Here is a 20800-nt window from a genome sequence, read left to right as displayed (position 1 = left end):
ATCCTAGTTGCAGAATGTTATTGCGCCACGCAGGGCACTTTGGATTCTCTCTTCCCGAGGCTGGCAAAGACTGAACATTTGGGGGACTACACATGTGGAGGCATGAGCCAAGCCCAACCAAGTCAATGGGAAGACTTCCACGGGCTTTGGATTGGGGCCTTGGAGTGCAGAGGTAGAGAGAGAGCTGTTGCTCAGCTGCTCTGAGCAGCCTTCCCTTCTGACAGATCTAGGGAACTTCTGATCTCAATGGTCAAGTACTCTAGGGTTTTCACATGGGAGAAAACAGTGATTAGCTTGTAGCATTCTCCATCTGAATCCTCCCACCTAATTAGACAGTGGTGCTCTGACTGTGTATTTCAGCCCCCACACAGGAGATCTTTATATAATACTGTGCAACAACAGACCAGCCTAAGGACTCTGTCAGTCATTCAGGGAGGATGGGTTGCAGTGTGTGGATGGCAGATATCTAGCTAGGGTTTTTATTCTGCACTCATCTGTAGTATCTGAGCACCATCCTGTGGTGCTTCTATGTGATTGGGATCATAGTGGCGGTGAACTGTAACTCAGCAGTGGGGGGAGTGGGATGGGCACATAATCAAACACATACATTGGGCCAAACACCACACTGATTTACAGCCTTGGGGAGTCAGGACAGAATTTGGGATGGTGTCCTAAATTGGACAAAAAGATCTGTAATTTAGGTTAGTCATATGGCATTTGTATAAGGGTTTGATGGATTGGATTTATGAGATATAGATTGGTAACACCAGAATGGCTCCTTCGCTCTGGAAATAGTAGGTATACTGTATCATGGGCCATGTCATAATGTACAGTTTGAAACCTACCGTGTGTTACAGCCCTACATTATGTAAGAGTTGCATAGTGCTGTTAGCATGACGTATTTTGAAAATTCTTTTATTTAGTAAAGTAGCCAAAGGCTCGATTTTTTTTTTTTTTGAGTTAGGCATGTAGGGCTTATGGCTCAGTTACACCAACCTCATCTTCAGCACAGCTGCAGCTGGGGAGGCAAAGGTGGCTCTGAGCTACTTTCCTGGCTCCCCTTATCCTGGTGCTAGGCCATAATGTTATTCTAGTTTAGGATAGTGTAACAACTCACTGGCTATGGCTCCTCCATCTCAGGATCATTGTAGCACGATGCATTCATGGCAGAACCCCCCTAGGGAATGTCCCCCATGTGGAACTGGGGTACAGTCGGTGGTATAAGATTGGTGTCTCTAGAGTTCTCTCATTAGGGCAATGAGAAGTTCTGGTACACTGCTGGATCAGCACAAAAAAGAGCGACCCTAGGCTGAGGTTCTGGCCCATGGTCACCATGATTGCAACACCAATCAGAAATCGCACATCCAGTGACTAATTAGGGTTATCTGTGCACACATGTCTAAATTGCACTACAAGTGCAATTTAGGCTCAGGTTTTGCATGAACAGTTGCATACTTTAAAAAACAACCCCTCCCCCCCCCCCCCCCCAATTTTTTCAAAATCAAAATGCATTTAATCTGCCTGTGCAGTTTTTCTAGTCCCTTTACTAATTTTGTTACACATGGACTGTTATTCAAGTGCCACTTTTAAGCATAGGCATAGCGTGACTTCTATATTTGAGGGGCAGCATCAGTCAGGCCAGTGGGGCCACATGTGGGGTGGGGGCAAATTCCACACCTGCTGGAGGCTTGCAGTTTGAGGCAGCAACGCCCTCCTCCCCCAACCACGCCCATGCTTTTAAGCCGTTTGCATAACTTACTCTGTTTGACAAGCAAATAGACTAGCAGTGGCCACATTTAAAATCTTCTCTTTCCAAATACCCTGACTTACATGTTTCATGTTTCTGCCAGGATCCACACCCACCACATAGCCTCAGTATGTCATGTGCTTTAAAAATATAGCCCAGTTAATTCAATCTGCAGTCACAACTGTTAGATGACTAAGGCGACATGGCAGAACATACAGTAACATTCACCCTCTTCCTTCTGCTCTTTAGCCTACTGTGTTGTCACAGAACAGCAGTAGTTGCTCGTCTAGCTTTTTCAATAACAAGATATGTTACCCACACACCACTTTATACATGCTCCTAGATTACCCAAGGAAAAACAAGCTCATGTCTTTGGTGCCCACCTTCTAATTTTGCATACAAGCTTCTACTAACAGGCAAGCAACTCCCACCAAACATTTACCACTACCCATAATTATACATTGAAAACAGTACTTCAGCGCCTGTCGCAGTGAAATACATGGATGACTCAAAGGCCTGGCATGCACCCTCTTTACAGCTACTAATAGAAAGGATGAAAATAAACTCCTTGTTGAGTTGTGCTTGATGTTCTGATAATAGAGATGCCCATTTAAGATTCAGGCATTTCCTTCTGATGTTCAGCGTTGGCACATGTCTCACAGGAGCAACAGCCCTCTTCTGCTTTATGTTGACATACTGAACTCACACTTCACTTTTTATACATTCTAGCACACAGGTTTTTTTCCCCTAGCACAAAATAAGAATTTTACACAAGGGTGGAATCATGGACACACCCAAATGAGCCCCTCTTAACCCCACTGAGAAATCCACTTTACAACACTTATCACACCACCAAAAAATACATGATTGTTTGACACAGGTTGCTCATGCAAAGCCAGAGTCATCTCTCCTTGTCAATCTAGAGTAAGTGTAATGAAATCAGTGGCGTTCACTCTCAGTTTACATTGGTGTAAAATGAATGCAGAATTTGGCTCCATGGTCTTTATGGAAGATATTAGGGTAACTTTTAAAATCTTCAGAAAATTCTTGCAAGAGCAATTATTGTTAGATCCTTGTACTTAAGAAATACCGATTTCCTGTTTGCCTCATGCAGGTGAGGAAGACCTACCCTGGTGAAACAGCTGACATGGGTGTCATGATGCCCAATGTGTTTCCTGCAAAGGCTATCCCAACTTTGCTAGCTTCCCTTAAACTCTAGCTCCTACTCCTGGATGACATTTGCACATGCACCCCCCCACCCACCCACAGCTGTGCAAATGTCTCTTTCTTTCAGATTCCCAGCTACAGGGGCATATTTGTAAGAAACGGGGGGAGGGGAAGATTCAAAATTGTATTCTCCACAATTCAGTAAAAACCAGACATCAATCCGTTTCTAGGAAAAATCTGGCTATATCATGCAAATTTCTCAACTGAAATGTTGCAAAAACAAACTCAGAGTGCAGGTGAGAAATCAGATGACATGGAACAGCTGATGTTTTTACACCAAACTTTGCAAAACCAAAAATGTGGGGGGCTGCCAGGCTCTGTGTTCTGGCTCTGCCCGTCTCCAACACCTGCAGCAGCAGCTTTCAACAGCTCCATTTGCTACAGTGACTTAGGAACAGAAGGCCAGCTCTTCAGCTGGTGTAAATCACTGTCGCACCATTGGTTTCAACTGAGCTCTGCCTATTTATGCCAGATGAGGATCTGGCCCACACTTTAACATGCCTTCTGCGCATGCAGCTGCTATGCCCCAGATCATGTCATAATCAAGTGTCCAAAGATCCTAGCCAGGATACATATCCTGCAGATGGATGGTGCAGATCCTGTGAAGAACTCCATTGAGGGAGCACAAAGGAAAGTGCACAAGCCAATTTCTGCCCAGGTCTGAAACACGCTGACTCCAGTCTCTCATAACTCCTGCCTGAAAGTAGATTCAAAATAACCAGCAAATCCCTGGAGTGCTCTGGATGTTTATCACTCTGTCTGATTGATCTGTAGCAGCACAAGGTCATTCACTTTGATAGAGAACTAGTCCTCAGGTTAATTCCCTGAAATGTGAAGAGACAATCGGTGTGTGTGAAGTAAGTATTGACCTATTGATTGAGACACACATGCACTTACGTGTGTTCTGCCGAACCGACCAACATGTGACCTGGCACTAGAGGAGACAGTCAATTAGTGATTTCCCCTCCAAGCTGGATCCAGTGATTGTACATGTGTGTTTGTCCTGTGACTCCTGCACATTACCTTAGCTGGGACTCAAACTGGGAATCTCGTTGTAAAAAGCAGAGACAGCTCTACCAGGTCAGCTCTCACTGGCCGAGCCAGTAGGAGCTATGGTAATTGTCTGCATAGGCAGCCTGGTCTTGCATGGCTGATGCCATCAACACATCAAGAGAAACAGAGCAGACAAGAGAGAATAAGTGTTTCCCTCTCACTGTCAGCAAGGGGCTCCTAGGAACCTCACAGGATTCACATGTGCACATTAAGGGGAGAACAGCTCAGAGCCACCTCCAAATTCTCATAACTTAGCACAAGAGCTGTATGATTGACTGATTTGTTTAGTTCGCTGGCTGCTCAAAGAAAAGAAAACATTTTTTCAACTAAATGAACAGTGGAAAAAAATTCTTTTGGGTCAAACTAAACATTTGTTTCATTTGAATTTCTAATTAAAAAAATAAAACTGAAGTAAATTTCAAGACAAAGTTGTTTTGAATTAAAAATATCAAAAACATTTTGTTTTGAAAATGTGAATTTTTTCCCCCTTTTTGAGTTTTTAAGGCTCCTATCGCCAACCAAAACAATTTGGTGAAATCAACACAAATTCATAAAATGTTGCAAGTCTGCATTTTTCAGTGAAAAGAATTTCAGCTGGGAAGTCTCACCATCTCTATTTAGCACCTGAATTACACAATTGCACAGTGCTCGTGCGCATTGGCCCATGCAGAGTGGGCCGTTGTGCAGGCCAATTTGTAATGACACGTTTGGCACCAATCAGGGTCCCCTTACTCACATGCACAGCCCCACTGGCTTCAGTGGAAATACGTCTGAGAGTAAGCAAAGGACTTGGCCACGGGCGGGCACAAACATTTGCTTATGCAATTAACTTACTGTTGGCTAGTGCAATTTTGCTTCGTTTTTATGAAAATGTGGCCCTCAGCATTAAAATTGGATTTTGGTAAATAGAAGAACATCTGGGTTTTGATGGTTCACATTAACCTGGCACGGGGCAAAGTGAGTTTTATAACCTATTCTGAGCTTTGGAAAAAATCATAGTTTTCTCATAATGGGGGGTGAAAGAATAACATGAAGTGCTTGCATTTTGGATCAGATTATTTGGTCTTTATTAAATGGGAGTTAATTACCTACAGATGCCCAGCCAGATTTGCTATGGTGTTCACGTGTGATTTACAAGGAAATACCACTAGAGCCTTGCACATTCTGCTCAGTGTTTCATATGGTAGCTGCATTTTGCTAAAATAAAGTACATGGGCTGAATGCTGCCTCACTCACACTGGTGACAGCCCTTGAGATGCTCATTGGTGAATGTCAGGAAAGAATTTGACTCTCTGAGCTAGATCCTCAGCTGGTGTGAATCACCATAAGCACTTCAATGAGACTACACCACTTTACACCAGCTGAGGATGAAGCTCAATAGAGGTTACTTGCCTGCAAGTTTATGACAGCTTTCATGAAAGCTAACTGTACATCAGAAATTGCTTGCTATGTACGGTACCTAGAGCAAAGAGAGGCGTCAGTCCCTGCATAATTCAAAATACTGACACTAAGATTTCAGTACATTTACAGTATATGATGGGCCCAGATTGGATGCTCATTCTGGTGGCCAGAAATAGGTAGGTGTCTAAACTTAACTAATCAATGTGAAAAATTGTATCAACAAGGACAGTAGTTCTTCCATCCTTTACAAATCAATTGAGCTCTTAAAATATGGCTTTTTACCCTTTCAGGGAGAGCTTGCAGAGACAGTACAGTTAGTCTGGCTGAGTCCACTAGCTGCTCAGTTTCAGCCCTCTTTGTAGGCTTCGACTTAGTTGCCATCCATCTTGTCCTCCAAAATTACAAAGCAAGGGCTCCCCAGCTGTGGCCTGAAATCTGCTTTTAGCCTTTAAACTGCTGGAGATGTTAAAGCACACAGAGGATTTTACTGTTTCCTGCAACAAATCCTCATCTTTGACAGCACCTGCTCCACGATCTGCTCCCTCTAAGAGTGGGTGAAAAAAAAAACCCAAATCCCCAAGAGAAGTCATTTCTCTTGCCAAGTTACACTTGATTACCTTGCACAGAGAGGAGAGTCTAAGGCAGTAATGCTGCCATCCTGAGGCTTGAGCTGATCTCTTTTCGGGGAGGTTCACAGAGCTCAGGGAAAATGGGAAGGTTTTTTTTGTTTGTTTGTTTGTTTTTTAAAAGGCTGAGGGGAAAATCCAGAGAGTGCCATTGAGTTCTCAGCATGGACTACCAAGTAGGGAAGGGATAGCTCCCTGCTTACAGAGGCTGAAGTGGAATTCTCCCCAGCAGAGATGTTAACAGGTTCAAAACACAGATCTAGGGTTGCCAACTTTGGTTGGACAAATTCCTGGAGATTTCATCACATGACAATCTTTAATTCAAGATTAATCTTTAATTCCTAGTGACTCCAGGACAATCCTGGATGGTTGGCAACCCTACAGACAGCTAAAATACACCATTAAAATAGAAACACACTGCTCTGACCAAGGCGCATCCTCAGCTCTCTGCACACCACGCCAAGTCACTGACAGTGGAGGTGCCTGGAGTTCAGAGCCACAGTTGTGCCTTGTTTACTCTTAGTCCCACTAAGGTGAAACAAGGCAGAAGGCCTCAGGCAGGGGCACTCTTGCCAAGGGGAGGCCGCAGTGGTGAAAGATAGCTGCAACCCCTCCTTTGGGGAAATAGGGTGCTGCTGGCTGGGTTAGGGGCATGGCCAGCATGGCTGAAAGATTAGCTGATTTGGTAGGGGCCTACAGAGTACCTAGGGGAAACTTCTGGGGGTCCCCCTGGGACAGGGCAGGCTGTACTTACACAGCTGAGGTGAATGTAGTCCTCACTACTGAGAAAGCTACTGCAGTTTCTTGGCACTGGGAATGGCCAAGTGCTGTGCAGGAGGCCCGGGACATATGCCGAGCCAGGAAGTTGTCTGCTCACCCCCAACTTTGTGTTTCAAAGCAGAAAAGTCCCCTCCTGCAGAAGACCTAGTGAAACATTTCAGTAAAGAGAAAAGGGACTAAGTCCTAGTACTCACAGATACAGACTTTCTCCAGAGCAGCCTACAACACGCACCAGGAAGCAGTTCAGCCCTTTGAAAAACCTCTCAGCTAGGAAAGCCTTTCTCTCTCCAATCACTCCACCTTTCTGAAGAGGGCTTCTATATTTGGAGATACAAAGATGCCCTGTTCTCCCTGACTGGGCTACCCGCAGCTGCCTTCTCTTCTTTCCAATCAGAGGGAAGGGAGGGAAGCAGCTGGACCCGTTAACCTTTGCTGGCTGATTGTGCTTCTCCCATATGTGTGTGAGTGCAGCTGTAGTGAAAGAGGCCTTTACATTCCACTGTATGGTCAGAAACCATGAAAGTGCTCACATACCACAGTGATGGAGGACAAATAAAGATACATAACCCACCTGAGCAGTACATATAACTGTTGCATGGAATTACACCAGGGTACTCATACATCAATAATGTTAACATCTCTCACAATGTTATTATAAGGGTCTGGATATATGGTTTTTTTCTTAAGGCCCCAGCTTCTGGAATCATGTCATTTTGTGAGACTTTCACCTTTTGTTTTAAGAACAAGTGAGTTTGTAGCACTCATGGCTGTGGAGAAAAGCTTGCGAATTTGGTCCAAGTGCATCCTAAGGGCTCAAAATCAAGAAGGCAAATACAAATATTTTTAAAAGACACATTTTTAAGCCAATTTCATGATTTTTTGTGTGTGTGTGGGGGGAGAGGGCCTGACTGAATATTTGAGGTTGTCAATACTGTATAAAGGGCTTGTTAGCTGCCTCTCTGGTTATGTCCATGTATATTTACCATGTGCAGTTTCTGTAATTACATATGCCGCTATGGTATGTGTGCACACAGCTGTGAAAATCTGGTCCTGCATCATGTGCTAGTGACTTTAGGCACTCGTGTTTTGAAGAAAACTGGTTTCAATTGTCTGATTGTCAATGGAGACTTGACTCTTTCACCAACAAATTTTTTTTCGGTGAGAGAGTTACAGGTTTTATTTGTGGGTGCAGAAAAATGGAGGGTGGATTTTAAAACATCAGGGATTACCATAACACACAAATATACAAAGCATCAATATTCATAAGCACTCAGAACACTGCTTTAATTGCTTTGATATTCTTGGTTAGATTTTTTTAATCCTCTAGTTTAAAGGTCCTTCAGAATCTAATGTACAGTTCCTAGGAGAATCTATAAACATCACATGGACGTGGTGTAATTAAAAATGGTTTGATAGAGAGGTATTTGAACAGCAGGTCTGGTGGCCCTTTGATTTACGGATAAACTCACAGAGTAAGTCACTCTTCCCTGATCTGGATTGTGAAGAGCATATTAATCGCTTTGAAACAAAACATCCTCAGGGAATTGTATCAGTGCTGAGATATACTGTGATGGGATGCGGGGGAGGGAGGCGAGGAGGGACAATATGAATTAAAAACATGTGGCCACATTCACAAGTGGTGCATTTCTGCATAGCTCCATTCACTTCAGTAGAATTAGGCTGAGGTATAGAACATGCTCCACTAAGTCTAAGGAGAAATCCAGACACCCACAAAAAATCCTTGGGGGAGACAGGCAGGTGGTAGAAGGAAGAATGGCTGGAGCTGGGTACAGGGGTTGTACTAAAGCTCAGGGGGCCATATCTTGCTACCATTTACATTGGTGTAAATCAGGAGTAGCTATACCGAGCTCAGTGGAGTTGCTCCACATTTATACCAGTGATACTGAGAGTAGATTTGGCCCTGTCATTGGTTTTAGGGGGATTAATAAACAAAAAGGAAAGGAGGTGCATTCATGAAGGTGGCCAGGGTTCATTTTGTGCTTGAATCCTGATGCTGCCAGGCAAATCCAAGAAACTGATTTCTGTAGTGAATTTGATCAGGTGACAAATGCTGGAGGGAAACCTAGCGTCAGAGATGTTAATTCATCATTTTAGCATCTGTTCTCTTTTGTATTTGACACAGTGCAATGTTATAAGATCATTTTAGAATTCTGCTCTTTATTTACAGTGATACTAGGATCACTCTCATGGTACCTGTGAGTCTCCGGGTTAGCCCGTTGCTGTCAATCACATTGTCTTTGGAACCTCCAGACTCCTACTGTGTAACATCTATTTCAGGCAGGAAGCGAGGATCCTTAATATTGCCAGGAATCAGTAGAAACCCTTTTATATCTCTGCTGGCTGGATTATTGTTTGAAAGCTAGCAACTGCAGGAACTATAAATGCTTGTGTGTGGGTGTTCAATTACCTGAGATTCTCTGCAGATATTAGCAGCATCTCTTGGGGAAGTCTCATTGGGTATGCAAGATAAAATCGCTCTGGCACTGATCATATGATTTGAAGACTCAAGCCCGAGGCAGCACTACTGAAAGGGGAGGTGAAGCTGCATAAGACACTCGCTTGGTTCAGACAGCAGGAAGCTGTGAGCAGGACATGAATTTTATTCACCGGGGACTAGTAAAGCTAGTGGACTGCTCTGTCGTATCCGTAACCAGGAAACCACCCTGCATAGAGAGGCTTTATTTCTAGCAAGGCTATGTTTTTTCAGGATGTATCATTGTTGATGTTAGAAAAAGGGCATCCATTGCTACATGAGTGGAGACAGTAATTGCTGCAGAAGATTTCTAAGAACCTCATTTGATTCTCAGGATACATGCCTCCTTGAGAATGAATTTAACTGTAGTGGGGCACTATTTTCAGCTGACTTGGTTTGGGATATAGGATGAAAAGAATGTATATGTCAGGGAAGGATTACACTGATCGCAGAGCAAACTAGAGGAAAACTTCCACCTGCACTGCTGGCATCGGGGAAGAATAAAAGGACTAAATATCCTTCCTTCACTGACCGGAGATGGTTTTCTGAGGAAAACCCCAAACCTGCACTCAGCCCAGTACAGACTTTTGCAAGAACAGACATGGTACAAAATATGATTTTGGTGTTTTTCCGCAGGCGCCTGAGCCAAAGACCTGCTGTCGAGGAGCTCGAAAGAAGGAATATACTTAAACGTGAGTACTTAAAAAAATTATAGCATATTGTATGTGTGTTTTGAAACTACTGAATACATTTCTGAGAGCCATTTCTCCGCTGTAGACAAGTTCATGCCCACCCTCTGGGAATGGATTTTTAACCAGTGGAGTTTTCACTGGGGTGCGTGCTGGTGTCTAATATGTGTACTTGTCGGAAGGTATACCACTTAATGCAGAAAAAAGGAATAATACAAATCTAGATTTTCAAATAATTCCTGCTGTTATGGCTGCATGAGGAAGGAAGCATGGTCTTGGTTTGACTCAGTTTAGCAATCACCTCGATTATCATTTTACATAGAGACTCAGGACACACTGTCAATTAAAATCCATCAATGCCAAAGTGAAGCACACAGGCATCCTTGGAGAACAGTGACTTTTCTAGCAAATAAGTTGCATCAGATCCATTCCTGACCTTTCTAATTTAAAAGGAAAATGAATTAAAGACAGCAAGCTGAGACAGTGCAAGGGTATCAAAATCCTTGCCTTTTACTGTTGTCTGAGCTGCTGGAGACATTTGCTGAACTTCCTTTAGATGGCTGGGGAATCCCCAAAATGAGGAGAACAGGGGAATCCTGAAAATTGTTTCTGTTGTCACATGGGTAATCTGGATGGAACAGGTGGAGTTCTATTGCTTTAAGGAAAAGTATAATACACTCTGCTGCATTCATGGTGTATCTTAGCACCAATAATGTAAAAGACATTATTATGTGAAAAATAACCGATTACTTCTTCAAACAAGCTTGAACAACTTAATGGAATACATGTTTGCATTCTATGAAAGCAATGCTGTCTTTGGCTTTTAAATCAGATCTAAGCATTTAGAGGGTTGTATTTCACTAGTACAGAAAATTGCCTAAATAATTTGCCTGCTTTAGTCACAATTTCATGTCGCAAGGCTGAGCCTGATGTTCTAATCTGATGATTTGTTCAGGTGTTTGACAGATTCATTTTCTTGCTTAAACTGAAGAAAGAAGTCCCCGTGAGAGTGGGGGACATTAGTTTTCCAGAATGGTTTAGATTTAGGAAGTTTCTTCTTTACAAAGTTAAATTGTGCATCCCAATTTTTCTCCTGAAGGAGAAAACTAGAAATGTCTAGGAAAATTATACTAACAAAGAGGAAACCAGCAGCATGGCCGCACAGATCACAGTGTCACCTTAATTTGGGAGGGTTTGGATTGCATGCTGCTTTTTCTTTCTTATCAGTTGATACAAGAGGGCCTGATGCTCCTCTCATTGAAGGCAATAGGATTTGGAGACAGAGGGAACTGAAGGGGACTCCTTCGTCATCTTTGGTTGGTTCAGCTATTCAAGTACATCAAACCATTTACTTTGTAAATAGTTCTTGTGACATGTAAATTAATTACCCATTCAACGCATACACAGATTCATTTACACATATTCAAATTACAAACAACACATAACACAAATTCTTGTGACCTGTATACATATTAACCCAGTTTAACCTCAAACCTCAGCTATCAGAAGGAAAATCAATTGAGCTAAAATTTCTGTATCAGATGGGACCAGATTTGCAAAAGAGTGGAACACTCTGCATCTGCCATTGAAAACCAGCTCCCTTCATTCTCTGGTCTAAATCCAAGATGAGCTCCTCTGAGAATCTGGTCCTTCATGTTTGTTACTTTCTGGGGTACACTGGCTACATCCTTAATCTAGATTAAATTGACCAGTTTTAATATTAAAAAAACATTGTGTTACATTCATATAATGAGCTTACAGAGGGAGCTAAAGCAGAACAGAAGATGAAGCAGAATTAAAGATATGTCCTCCATGCCAGCTAAACATACTGCGTTAGATTTACTGCACATAGATCTGGAATAACTCTGTCAGCTTCAGTGCAGTTACTTTGGATTTGCACAGGGTTCATCTTGGATTAGAAGCTGCACAATTCTACTTACATTACCTTTTTGATTACATATAAATGTCAGCTACATTGCAAAGAACCCAGGTCATCACTGAGCCAGCAGGGACCTTAGAACGTGTGAAAAAGAAGGGTAAATAATTTGACAGCAGCTGCTAAAAAGTCAGTGTTCAAGTTAGTGGCAGAGATATGGACACTTTTCCCAATGACTTTAACGAGAGCATGATTGGATCTGATCTTGCCAAACCATGATTATGTTAGTACCCCCATTGAAATCAATGTGACCTCATGAGTTGTAAGTGCTATTATGAGGTTATTTTTTTAAAGTATTCATGAGATGAAGAGAAATAATTTTTTTTACTCTCCCTCATGGAGGCGACTCTGGGATAAGAGAGGTACTTAAAAAAACCCCAACACTTACTTATAATCTTATTGATTTTATTCATTCCTATATTTTTAAATATAGAAAAACACTGCTTGTTCAGTACAGGGCATGACTGCCACAGTAACTGTGTGTTCAAACCAAAAAATCAGTCCCAGGAGTTCAGATGGGTTTTCTATTATATTCTGAGGGCAAGCCATTGATATTCATATTCAAGAGGCAGCTCCTCTTACACGGATTGTACAATCCCTGCTTCATTCTTAACACGGGTGATTGCTCCTGCGTCATGCATAGTTTAGAATTCCCTGCATAACTCACACAGAGCAAGGGTGTGAGTTATACAGTGTCACATGCAGTAGTGGAACAGGAGTATTACTCCACTGAGATGTGTAGTGTTAAAGTCAGCCATTTAATAATGAATGGATCCAAATATAGGCAATGTGAGGTTGCTGTGAAAACCTCTCCAGTTCTTCTCTGTAGTAATATTTGCATTCTGTAATGTCCCTGCTGACATTTCCTTCCACCAAACAGGGAAAGTTTACCAAGATCTTGCATTTGCTTCCTGATGAATTACTTTTCATACTCCCACAATTGTTAAGCAAAACAAGTTTAACTTTACCTAAATCTAGATGTGCCATTATCGATACGGACCATGATGTGTGCTTAGCATTTCAAAACGACAAAAAGCAATCTTCTGACTGCATAGGCATATTCGTGTTTCCATCTTAGAAAACCACCCAGTGCCCATGTGGAATGCATCATGACTATATCCCAATGGACATTTAGATAGATGTAGAAGAGCCTTTTTTAAAAAGTGAAAATACAACCACAAAGGTCTAGTCAAAAAGTGGTTAATAAATAGTGAATGAGGCATATTAGTTACTTTCTGGGGGCATCTTGCCATTGCATAGCATGTCCAATTTTTTTTAAAGCTATTTTTCCCAATTTTTTCATATTTCCTCCTCAGGTACTGCAGACAATTGCCACCTAAATCTTTGGTCATCTCACTGACGCTTCTGAAACACGGCCATATCATCAGTCTCATGTATTCTACTTTAAAGTTATATGCAGCACCACTATAGCGTACTGGGTGATTTTAGGTTCTCTAATTTACATTTTCTGTTTACCTAGTTGCACATATATTGCTACAGTGCTTCTTTAAATAGATCCACGTGTCTGTATTTCAACGTAAACTAAAGAATACAGAAAAAGGGGAGGGGCAAGAAAAAGGCTCATTTCCAAAAATAGCTTTTGCTTGACTGACAGACAATGAGAACACTGCTATCTACAGCCGTGGTTTTCAACCTGTGGTCCACGGAGCCCTGGGGGTCTGCAGACCATGTGCAAGATTTCCAAAGGAGTCTGCATCTCCATACAAATTTTCTTAGCAAATGAAAAAAGGTTGAAAACCACTGATCTCTAGGCTCACTGAATGGTTAAACATCTTTCCCCTAGGTCTCTAGCATTGTTTAGGTCATGGACTTGAGTCTAAATTTAGTAACAGATAGCACTAGAAATAGAAAATCCATTAAGTGGTATCCTAAGGCAAAGGATATATTTCACACAACAGTACAGGACTCAAGTCTATTTTTAGATCCAGTGTGTAGGAGTTACTGCGGCTTGAATGTTAATAGAATACACAAAAGCAAACTGGCTTAGCACAGAATATCACATAAGAAAACCTGTGAGTATAAAGAGGCTCTAACACAACTGCCATATCTTGAATAGTAGAGGGAAAAGGATAGCGGGTAAGTCAAGGCTGAATATTGTAGCAATGTGACCAACTAAATATGAAGCCTGAGAGCATAAGCTCACGAGGTACATGGTTTCCCTGAAGTACGTACAGGAAAAAGTTTCAGCATCTTAATTCAAGTATGACAGGACTCTAACAAAGACATGGCATAACAAACTATCATTCATAATTTTAAAGGTATTGCTTTTCCCTCCAAAAGTTTATCTAGCTGAAGAATTGGACTGGCTGCTTTAAGTTTATGAAAGCTTATTGTAACTGGAGGTTATGTCACAGGAAAAACTGACATTGGCATACGTGCTTCTGTGTCCTCATTGAAAGGTAGCTGTGTATTCTGGCAATGCCCCCAACAGGCATAGTAAGGACTGAGCTAGCAATTCAGAAGGACTAAGGAACTGCACCACGCTTCTTCATATTTTAACTTTTATTGCCTGGATGTACTGGAAACAACTGATCTTCCTACATGAGGAAAGTCATCTCTCTTTTTATATTTTCTGCAGAGAGAAATGATCAAACAGAGCAGGAGGAAAGAAGGGAAATCAAGCAGAGGCTGACGAGAAAGGTAAAATCTTGAAATGTTTTCAGTGACATTTAAAGAGCTTAATGCAAACTAATAACAAAGAGCCCAGAGTAAAAACAGTATCTAATTTTTTTAAATCATATAAAAGACAAACGGCCATGGTGGTCACCATTAAAAAAATAACATGTATACACAATGATATGTGAGACAGTTGTATTTAATAACTAGAACAGAAAATAACTACAATATCTCAGGTAATTATCCACAGATGTTGGCTCTTTAAATGGCACTCACTGTATTTGAGAGGCTAATGGAAAATTTGCACAAGAACCTAAAATCAGCTCATCTGAGATCATTTGCCTCATACTGCATATTTTGCAACTATATTGCGAGGAAAGCAGTTCCTTTCCACTGTTCGTAGCAATGAGAATCCCAGAGTAAGCTGACTCCTTGCTGAGCACCAGGTGCATTCCTGCCTGAAATATCTCTTTGCAGACCTTTTCATTTTAAGGTCTATCAGATTCTTGGCCTGATCCTGTCATTGCTCTGTTTGCAGAAGTCCCTGTGGGAGTCAATGGTAACACAGTGCAATATTCAAAAGCTCATTGTGATGACAGTTTGCTAAGCCTTGGGTCTGTAGTTCTTACACTGGGCCCAATCCAGAAGCCCTTACTCATTTTGCAAGATTGAGCCCTTACATTGTAATTCATTGTGGTTATTTGAAATATATTGCAAGTTCAGCTTTATAAAGCTGTGTGTGACAAGATATTCCATTATAAAGCCACTGTACACTAGCCCTCTGCTCCGTTTATCCGATTATTACTGTTATAACAATAATACTCAGAAGTGTTTCAGTAGCTCCTTGAGATAAAGGCACATGGAGAGAGAAGCCTTCTAGTTAATAGAAAAATGCCTTTATAGAAAGACTAAAGATAGCATAATATTAAAATTATTTTCCTTTACAAAAACTATCCTAATGTTTCTAATGATAGATAAGTTTCACTCACTGACTGTAGGACAGATTCTGAATCCAGTTATAACACTGTGAATCTGGAATGATGGCATTACCCATGTAAATGAGATCAGAATCTGGCTGTATATCTCAATGTTTCTGTGCATTTAAGACGAATTAATCAATTTCAAATCTTTTCAGTTTAAATAGATATATATTTTATATACATAAATATACAATATACAAAATAAAGATGGGGAATAAAAATGCATGTGATTCCATTTTTGTTCCGTTGAATGTATGTCTCAGTTTTATTTCCTATTCATATTGATATACTTCTTCACAAAACTTATTGATACAGCTCAATCAGAGACCTACAGTCGATGAACTAAGAGACAGAAAAATTTTAATTCGATTCAGCGATTATGTAGAGGTGGCAAAAGCACAGGACTACGACAGACGTGCAGACAAACCATGGACAAGACTATCAGCAGCTGATAAGGTACAGACATACTTAAAAATATAATTAAGATGACTACTGTCTTTTTCAAAAAAAGAAAAGGAGGACTTGTGGCACCTTAGAGACTAACCAATTTATTTGAGCATAAGCTTTCGTGAGCTACAGCTCACTTTTTTGTTTGCTTTGCTTGTAAGTAGTACATCAGGCCATGTAAACAGTGGTATTACTAAACAAGTCTCGATATTCTAAGGAAATACATCTTGGAGTAAGTGGCTGCTCTTGGTGAAAGTGACACTCAATACTCCCCATGAGCCAAATTTTGTACTCTGAGGTCACACAAACACACACACACGCACCAGAATAGGCTCTAAAGACAGTTGACAATGAAGTACTAATAGCTGATGCAGATTTAAGTACTTTAAACATTCCTGCATTTTCAGCAAACAGAAGCCACACCGACCACAGGATGTAAAACATACCTTTAAATAGTGAAAAGGCTTCTTAAATAAACAAACAAACAAACTTAATAGAAAAAGTATGGCGTGCAGTACACTACACAATCTATCATAGATCTTTGCCACCCATTTCTGTAGTGTATGAGAAATCTAGAACCAAACTTTATACCAAAAAGTTACTCAGTACAAAATCTTTGTTACAAATACGTACACATCACTACTTTATTCTCTACTGATGAACTCCCAAAGAAAGCACTTTTTCGCTAGCCCTGAGAGTGGCCAATCTAAAGTACACACATTTTCACTTTATTACATGATTACCATATATTTGATTTTTTTGCTGTGTTGCTGTGGCCCTGTTGGTCCCAGGATATGAGAGAAAAGGTGGGTAAGGTAATATCTTTTATTGGCCCAACTTCTGTTGGTGGAAAGGACAAGCTCTGTGAAGCTCAAAAGCTTGTCCCTTCCACCAAAAGAAGTTGGGCCAATAAAAGATATTACCTCACCCACCTTGTTTCTCTCATATATTTGATTTACAGTATTAAATGATCCTAGACTTTATACTTAAGTGGCTGGGTAGGAAGGAAATGGCTTACAATGAATCAGGCTAGAATGCTTGTTGAACAAGGTTTTAGAGCATGTCTACACTTACCTCCAGAGTGATCGATCCAGCAGGGGTCAATTTATCGCATCTAGTGAAAACGTGATAAATCGACTGCCGAGTGCTCTCCCGTCGACTCTGGTACTCCACCAGAGCGAGAAGCGCAGGCAGAGTTGACAGGGGAGCATCAGCAATCTACCTACTGCAGCAAAGACACCGCGGTGAGTAGATCTAAGTACATCGACTTCAGCTACGTTATTCACATAGCTGAAGTTGCGTAACTTAGATTGATCCCCCCCCAGCGTAGACCAGGCCTTAAAGTTTTGGCTCAAGATTGCAGGAGGCTGGGAGAACAACTGGGGACGTTGGGCTAATTATTGGATACAGTGGCAAATATAGGACTGGATTGCTCACTGCTTGATGCTGGGCTATGGAAATCAGACATGCCTTTCTCATTCTCACATGTGCTGAAGAGTTTCCCAACAAGAAGGTAGAAAATATATGAATAGTGTAATAAATGGTATAAGAGAACTCTAACCTAATTTAGGATTTATTTTTATTTGCCATCTTTGTCTTAGTTGTCTTCCTGAATTCATTTAAAAGTGCTTATAGTGAGTATTATTTTGCAAGGTATTATGTGATAATCAATGCTGTAAAGCAGAAGTTTTATTAGTAGTATGGGATAATCAACATCCAGGTCTAGGAGTTTGCTAGTCGTACAGATTTGAGGCTGAAGGGATCTCATACCAGTGTGTGTGTGTGTAGCATTTTTAAAGTGGGAGCAGACCAAAAGGCTATTGTGTTTTGTTGTGCTTTTGCTAAAGACACTTGTCAAAATATATATGACATATTTGCTTTCTAACAGAACTCCCGCTCATTGGGTTACATCCCCTGCACACACAATTATTCTACAAGGTACTAACTGAAATTGGAGCTGAGAGTAATAAGAATTTAAGCTGGATTTCACCCTTAGATGTATACTGCAGCCCACTGAATCCAAGAGTGGATTTTGTGTCAATCATTAAGCCAAACTGAATCATGGTGTAAATGCTGCATCTCCATAGAAATCAGCAATGTTGCACCCACTCACTCTAGTTCTTAATCTGGTGTGAAACATGAGAGTCATTGTCTGACCCTTTCAAGCAACCCTTTGTCCTGGCCTGCGAGCTATTAATTTTAAAGTAAGCATACAATTAAACTTTTAGCTCTCTCATTCACTTGACAAACTTGCATTCACATCTCAGGGGCTGAAAAAATCCATTTATTTCTGGGCAAAAATTATATTACTTTCCCCCACATTTTTATTTCTTCCAATAAACCACATCTCTGATTTGACACATGCCTGTGTATTAGAGCTTCACAAGTTTAGGTAGCTAAATTACATAGTAGTAGTATGTATGAATTTGCAAAAGCACTCCAGTCTGATCCAGGCCAGTAACAGTAGTCATTTGGGGAAAGGAAACAAATCAATTTACACCTGCTTTGGATTTTATGGTGTGTAATGTATCAAGAGGGAAAATTTTCCCCTCACATATAATTGTGCAACGCCACACACGTAAATGACTAACATCTGGTCCATTATTTGCATATTGTGACAATGCGGTCTGATTTTTATTTTGAAATGGGCCAGTACTGAAATTCTCCACATTTCAACTGTCCAGTTGCTGGAGGAGGAACCTCTGCTTCTGCTCACTAACTTAACCAGAATGTCATTAAGTGTTGGGGAGTGAGCATTATGATTTTATGTTCCTCTCAGGACTGCTTCTAATGATAGTGTTTATGTCAATATCTTTAAAAGACAGTGATCAGTATACATGGAGAGAAGCTAAATATTGGCTCTCCTCAATATTGGCTGGCCACATGTCCTTTGTTTGTAGCCTCCCACACTCTTTACATGGAATTTGCTGTTTTGATTATTTTTAAGGGCTCTTATTTGCTTATTTAAAAAAAAAAAGGTTTACAAATTCAAAATGATTTTTTTAACCTTGCTTCCATTTTCAATTCCTAGGCAGCAATTCGTAAAGAGCTAAATGAATACAAAAGTAATGAAATGGAGGTCCATGCATCAAGCAAGCATTTGACAAGGTCAGTCATCCAGATACTTGTTCATTTTTCCTTTACCTGCAGTATCCATTTTTTTGAGCTCTGAATCTGCAGAATATATTGTTCCTGCCCGGCTCTGAAATCTGCAGGAAAAGCTTTACCTTGGGGGGAGGGGGGGGAATAAAAGTGCTCCTGCTTCATCTCAGAGTATATGTGCTGTGAGATTACCATCTGTTGACCAGCAACTCCCTCCCCAAACCCCCAGACCTCAAAATGCATTGTTTGTACCTGTGATTTAAAAGGCCATCCCTGAAGGACCACAGGATGTATTGCACGGAGAACGTGACCTGTGATATAAGGCAGATGAATAGGCAAAGTATTTAAGTTTGCAGTCTCATCATTCAGCTGTAACACCAATGTTGAACAATAAGAAGACGAAGTGTTTGTATTATAGAACATAATAAAGAACACACAAAGGATTCACTCTGCTGGATTTTAAAAGAAAAAGCTCTGCTTAAAAGGTTTCAGTATTATTCACGCACTCAGGGTCTTGCCAGCTTTTTCAATAGAAAGTAGAAGTTTCAGTGACTTGTGTAAAATATTTAGTGGGTCTCAGTCCAGTTACTAGTGGAAGGGAGTCAGCATCATAAAACACACCATCACAATAATCCTGAACTGGTAACTCTGTGGCAACTCAGCAGAGAAGCCAAGGATCAGATAATATGGGCATAGGCCCCAAATTACTGTTTCACTCCTAGAGAGAGAGAGGATAGAAGCAGAATGGTGAGGCAGTGTGAGGATGTTTGCACTGCCAATGCCTGTAAGCACATATACTCTGCTGACACAGAAGAGTCCTCACTCGCCAGCACTGTTAATCTAGCACCATTCACAGTTACTATATTCACATGAAGAAAAGGAGGACTTGTAGCACCTTAGGGACGAACAAATTTATTTGAGCATAAGCTTTTGTGAGCTACAGCTCACTTCATAGGATGCATTCAGCGGAAAATACAGTGGGGAGATTTCTATACATAGAGAACATGAAACAATGGGTATTACCATACACACTGTAATGAGAGTGATAACTTAAGGTGAGCTATTACCAGCAGGAGAGCAGGGGGGATACTGTTCCTGATGGCTTGTTGTCCATCTTTGTGTGGAATGTTGATGTAGAAGGCTTCTACATCCATAGTGGCTAGGATGGTGTTTTCAGGAAGATCACCGATGGATTGTACTTTCCTCAGGAAGTCAGTGGTGTCTCAAAGATACCTGGGAGTGCTGGTAGCGTAGGGCATGAGGAGTCTACATAGCCAGACAATCCTGTTGTCAGGGTGCCAATGCCTGAGATGATGGGGCGTCCAGGTTTATGGATCTTGGGTAGCAGATAGAATACCCCTGGTCGGAGTTCCAGGGGTGTGTCTGTGCGGATTTGTTCTTGTGCTTTTTCAGGGAGTTTCTTGAGCAAATGCAGTAGTTTCTTTTTGGTAAACCTCAGTGGGATCAGAGGGTAATGTAGAAAGTGGTGTTGGAGAGCTGCCTAGCAGCCTCCTGTTCATATTCCGACCTATTCATGATGACGACAGCACCCCTTGTCAGCCTTTTTGATTATGATGTCAGAGTTGTTTCTGAGGCTGTGGATGGCATTGTGTTCTGCACGGCTGAGGTTATGAGGCAAGTGGTGCTGCTTTTCCATTCTTACAACTACAATACCCACCTG

At 41.2% G+C, this 20800-nt stretch overlaps 1 protein-coding gene across 5 annotated transcripts in view; it reads left to right on the top strand.

Moving 5' to 3' along the window:
* Positions 1 to 20800, top strand: part of PHACTR3 (phosphatase and actin regulator 3) — a 167129-nt gene that overhangs the window by 138793 nt on the left and 7536 nt on the right. For all 5 annotated transcript variants that reach the window (XM_048820209.2, XM_048820212.2, XM_048820208.2 and 2 more), the window contains 4 exons: positions 9965 to 10020; positions 14553 to 14614; positions 15886 to 16026; positions 19049 to 19125. In XM_048820209.2, the coding sequence (XP_048676166.2) occupies positions 9965 to 10020; positions 14553 to 14614; positions 15886 to 16026; positions 19049 to 19125 (336 nt within the window). The remainder of the gene's footprint in view (positions 1 to 9964; positions 10021 to 14552; positions 14615 to 15885; positions 16027 to 19048; positions 19126 to 20800) is intronic.

Source organism: Caretta caretta, chromosome 13 (assembly GCF_965140235.1).
Source record: "Caretta caretta isolate rCarCar2 chromosome 13, rCarCar1.hap1, whole genome shotgun sequence".
Taxonomy (NCBI): domain Eukaryota; kingdom Metazoa; phylum Chordata; order Testudines; family Cheloniidae; genus Caretta; species Caretta caretta.
Note: the sequence above shows the minus strand (reverse complement) of the source record. Positions and strands in the feature narration are given on the sequence as shown.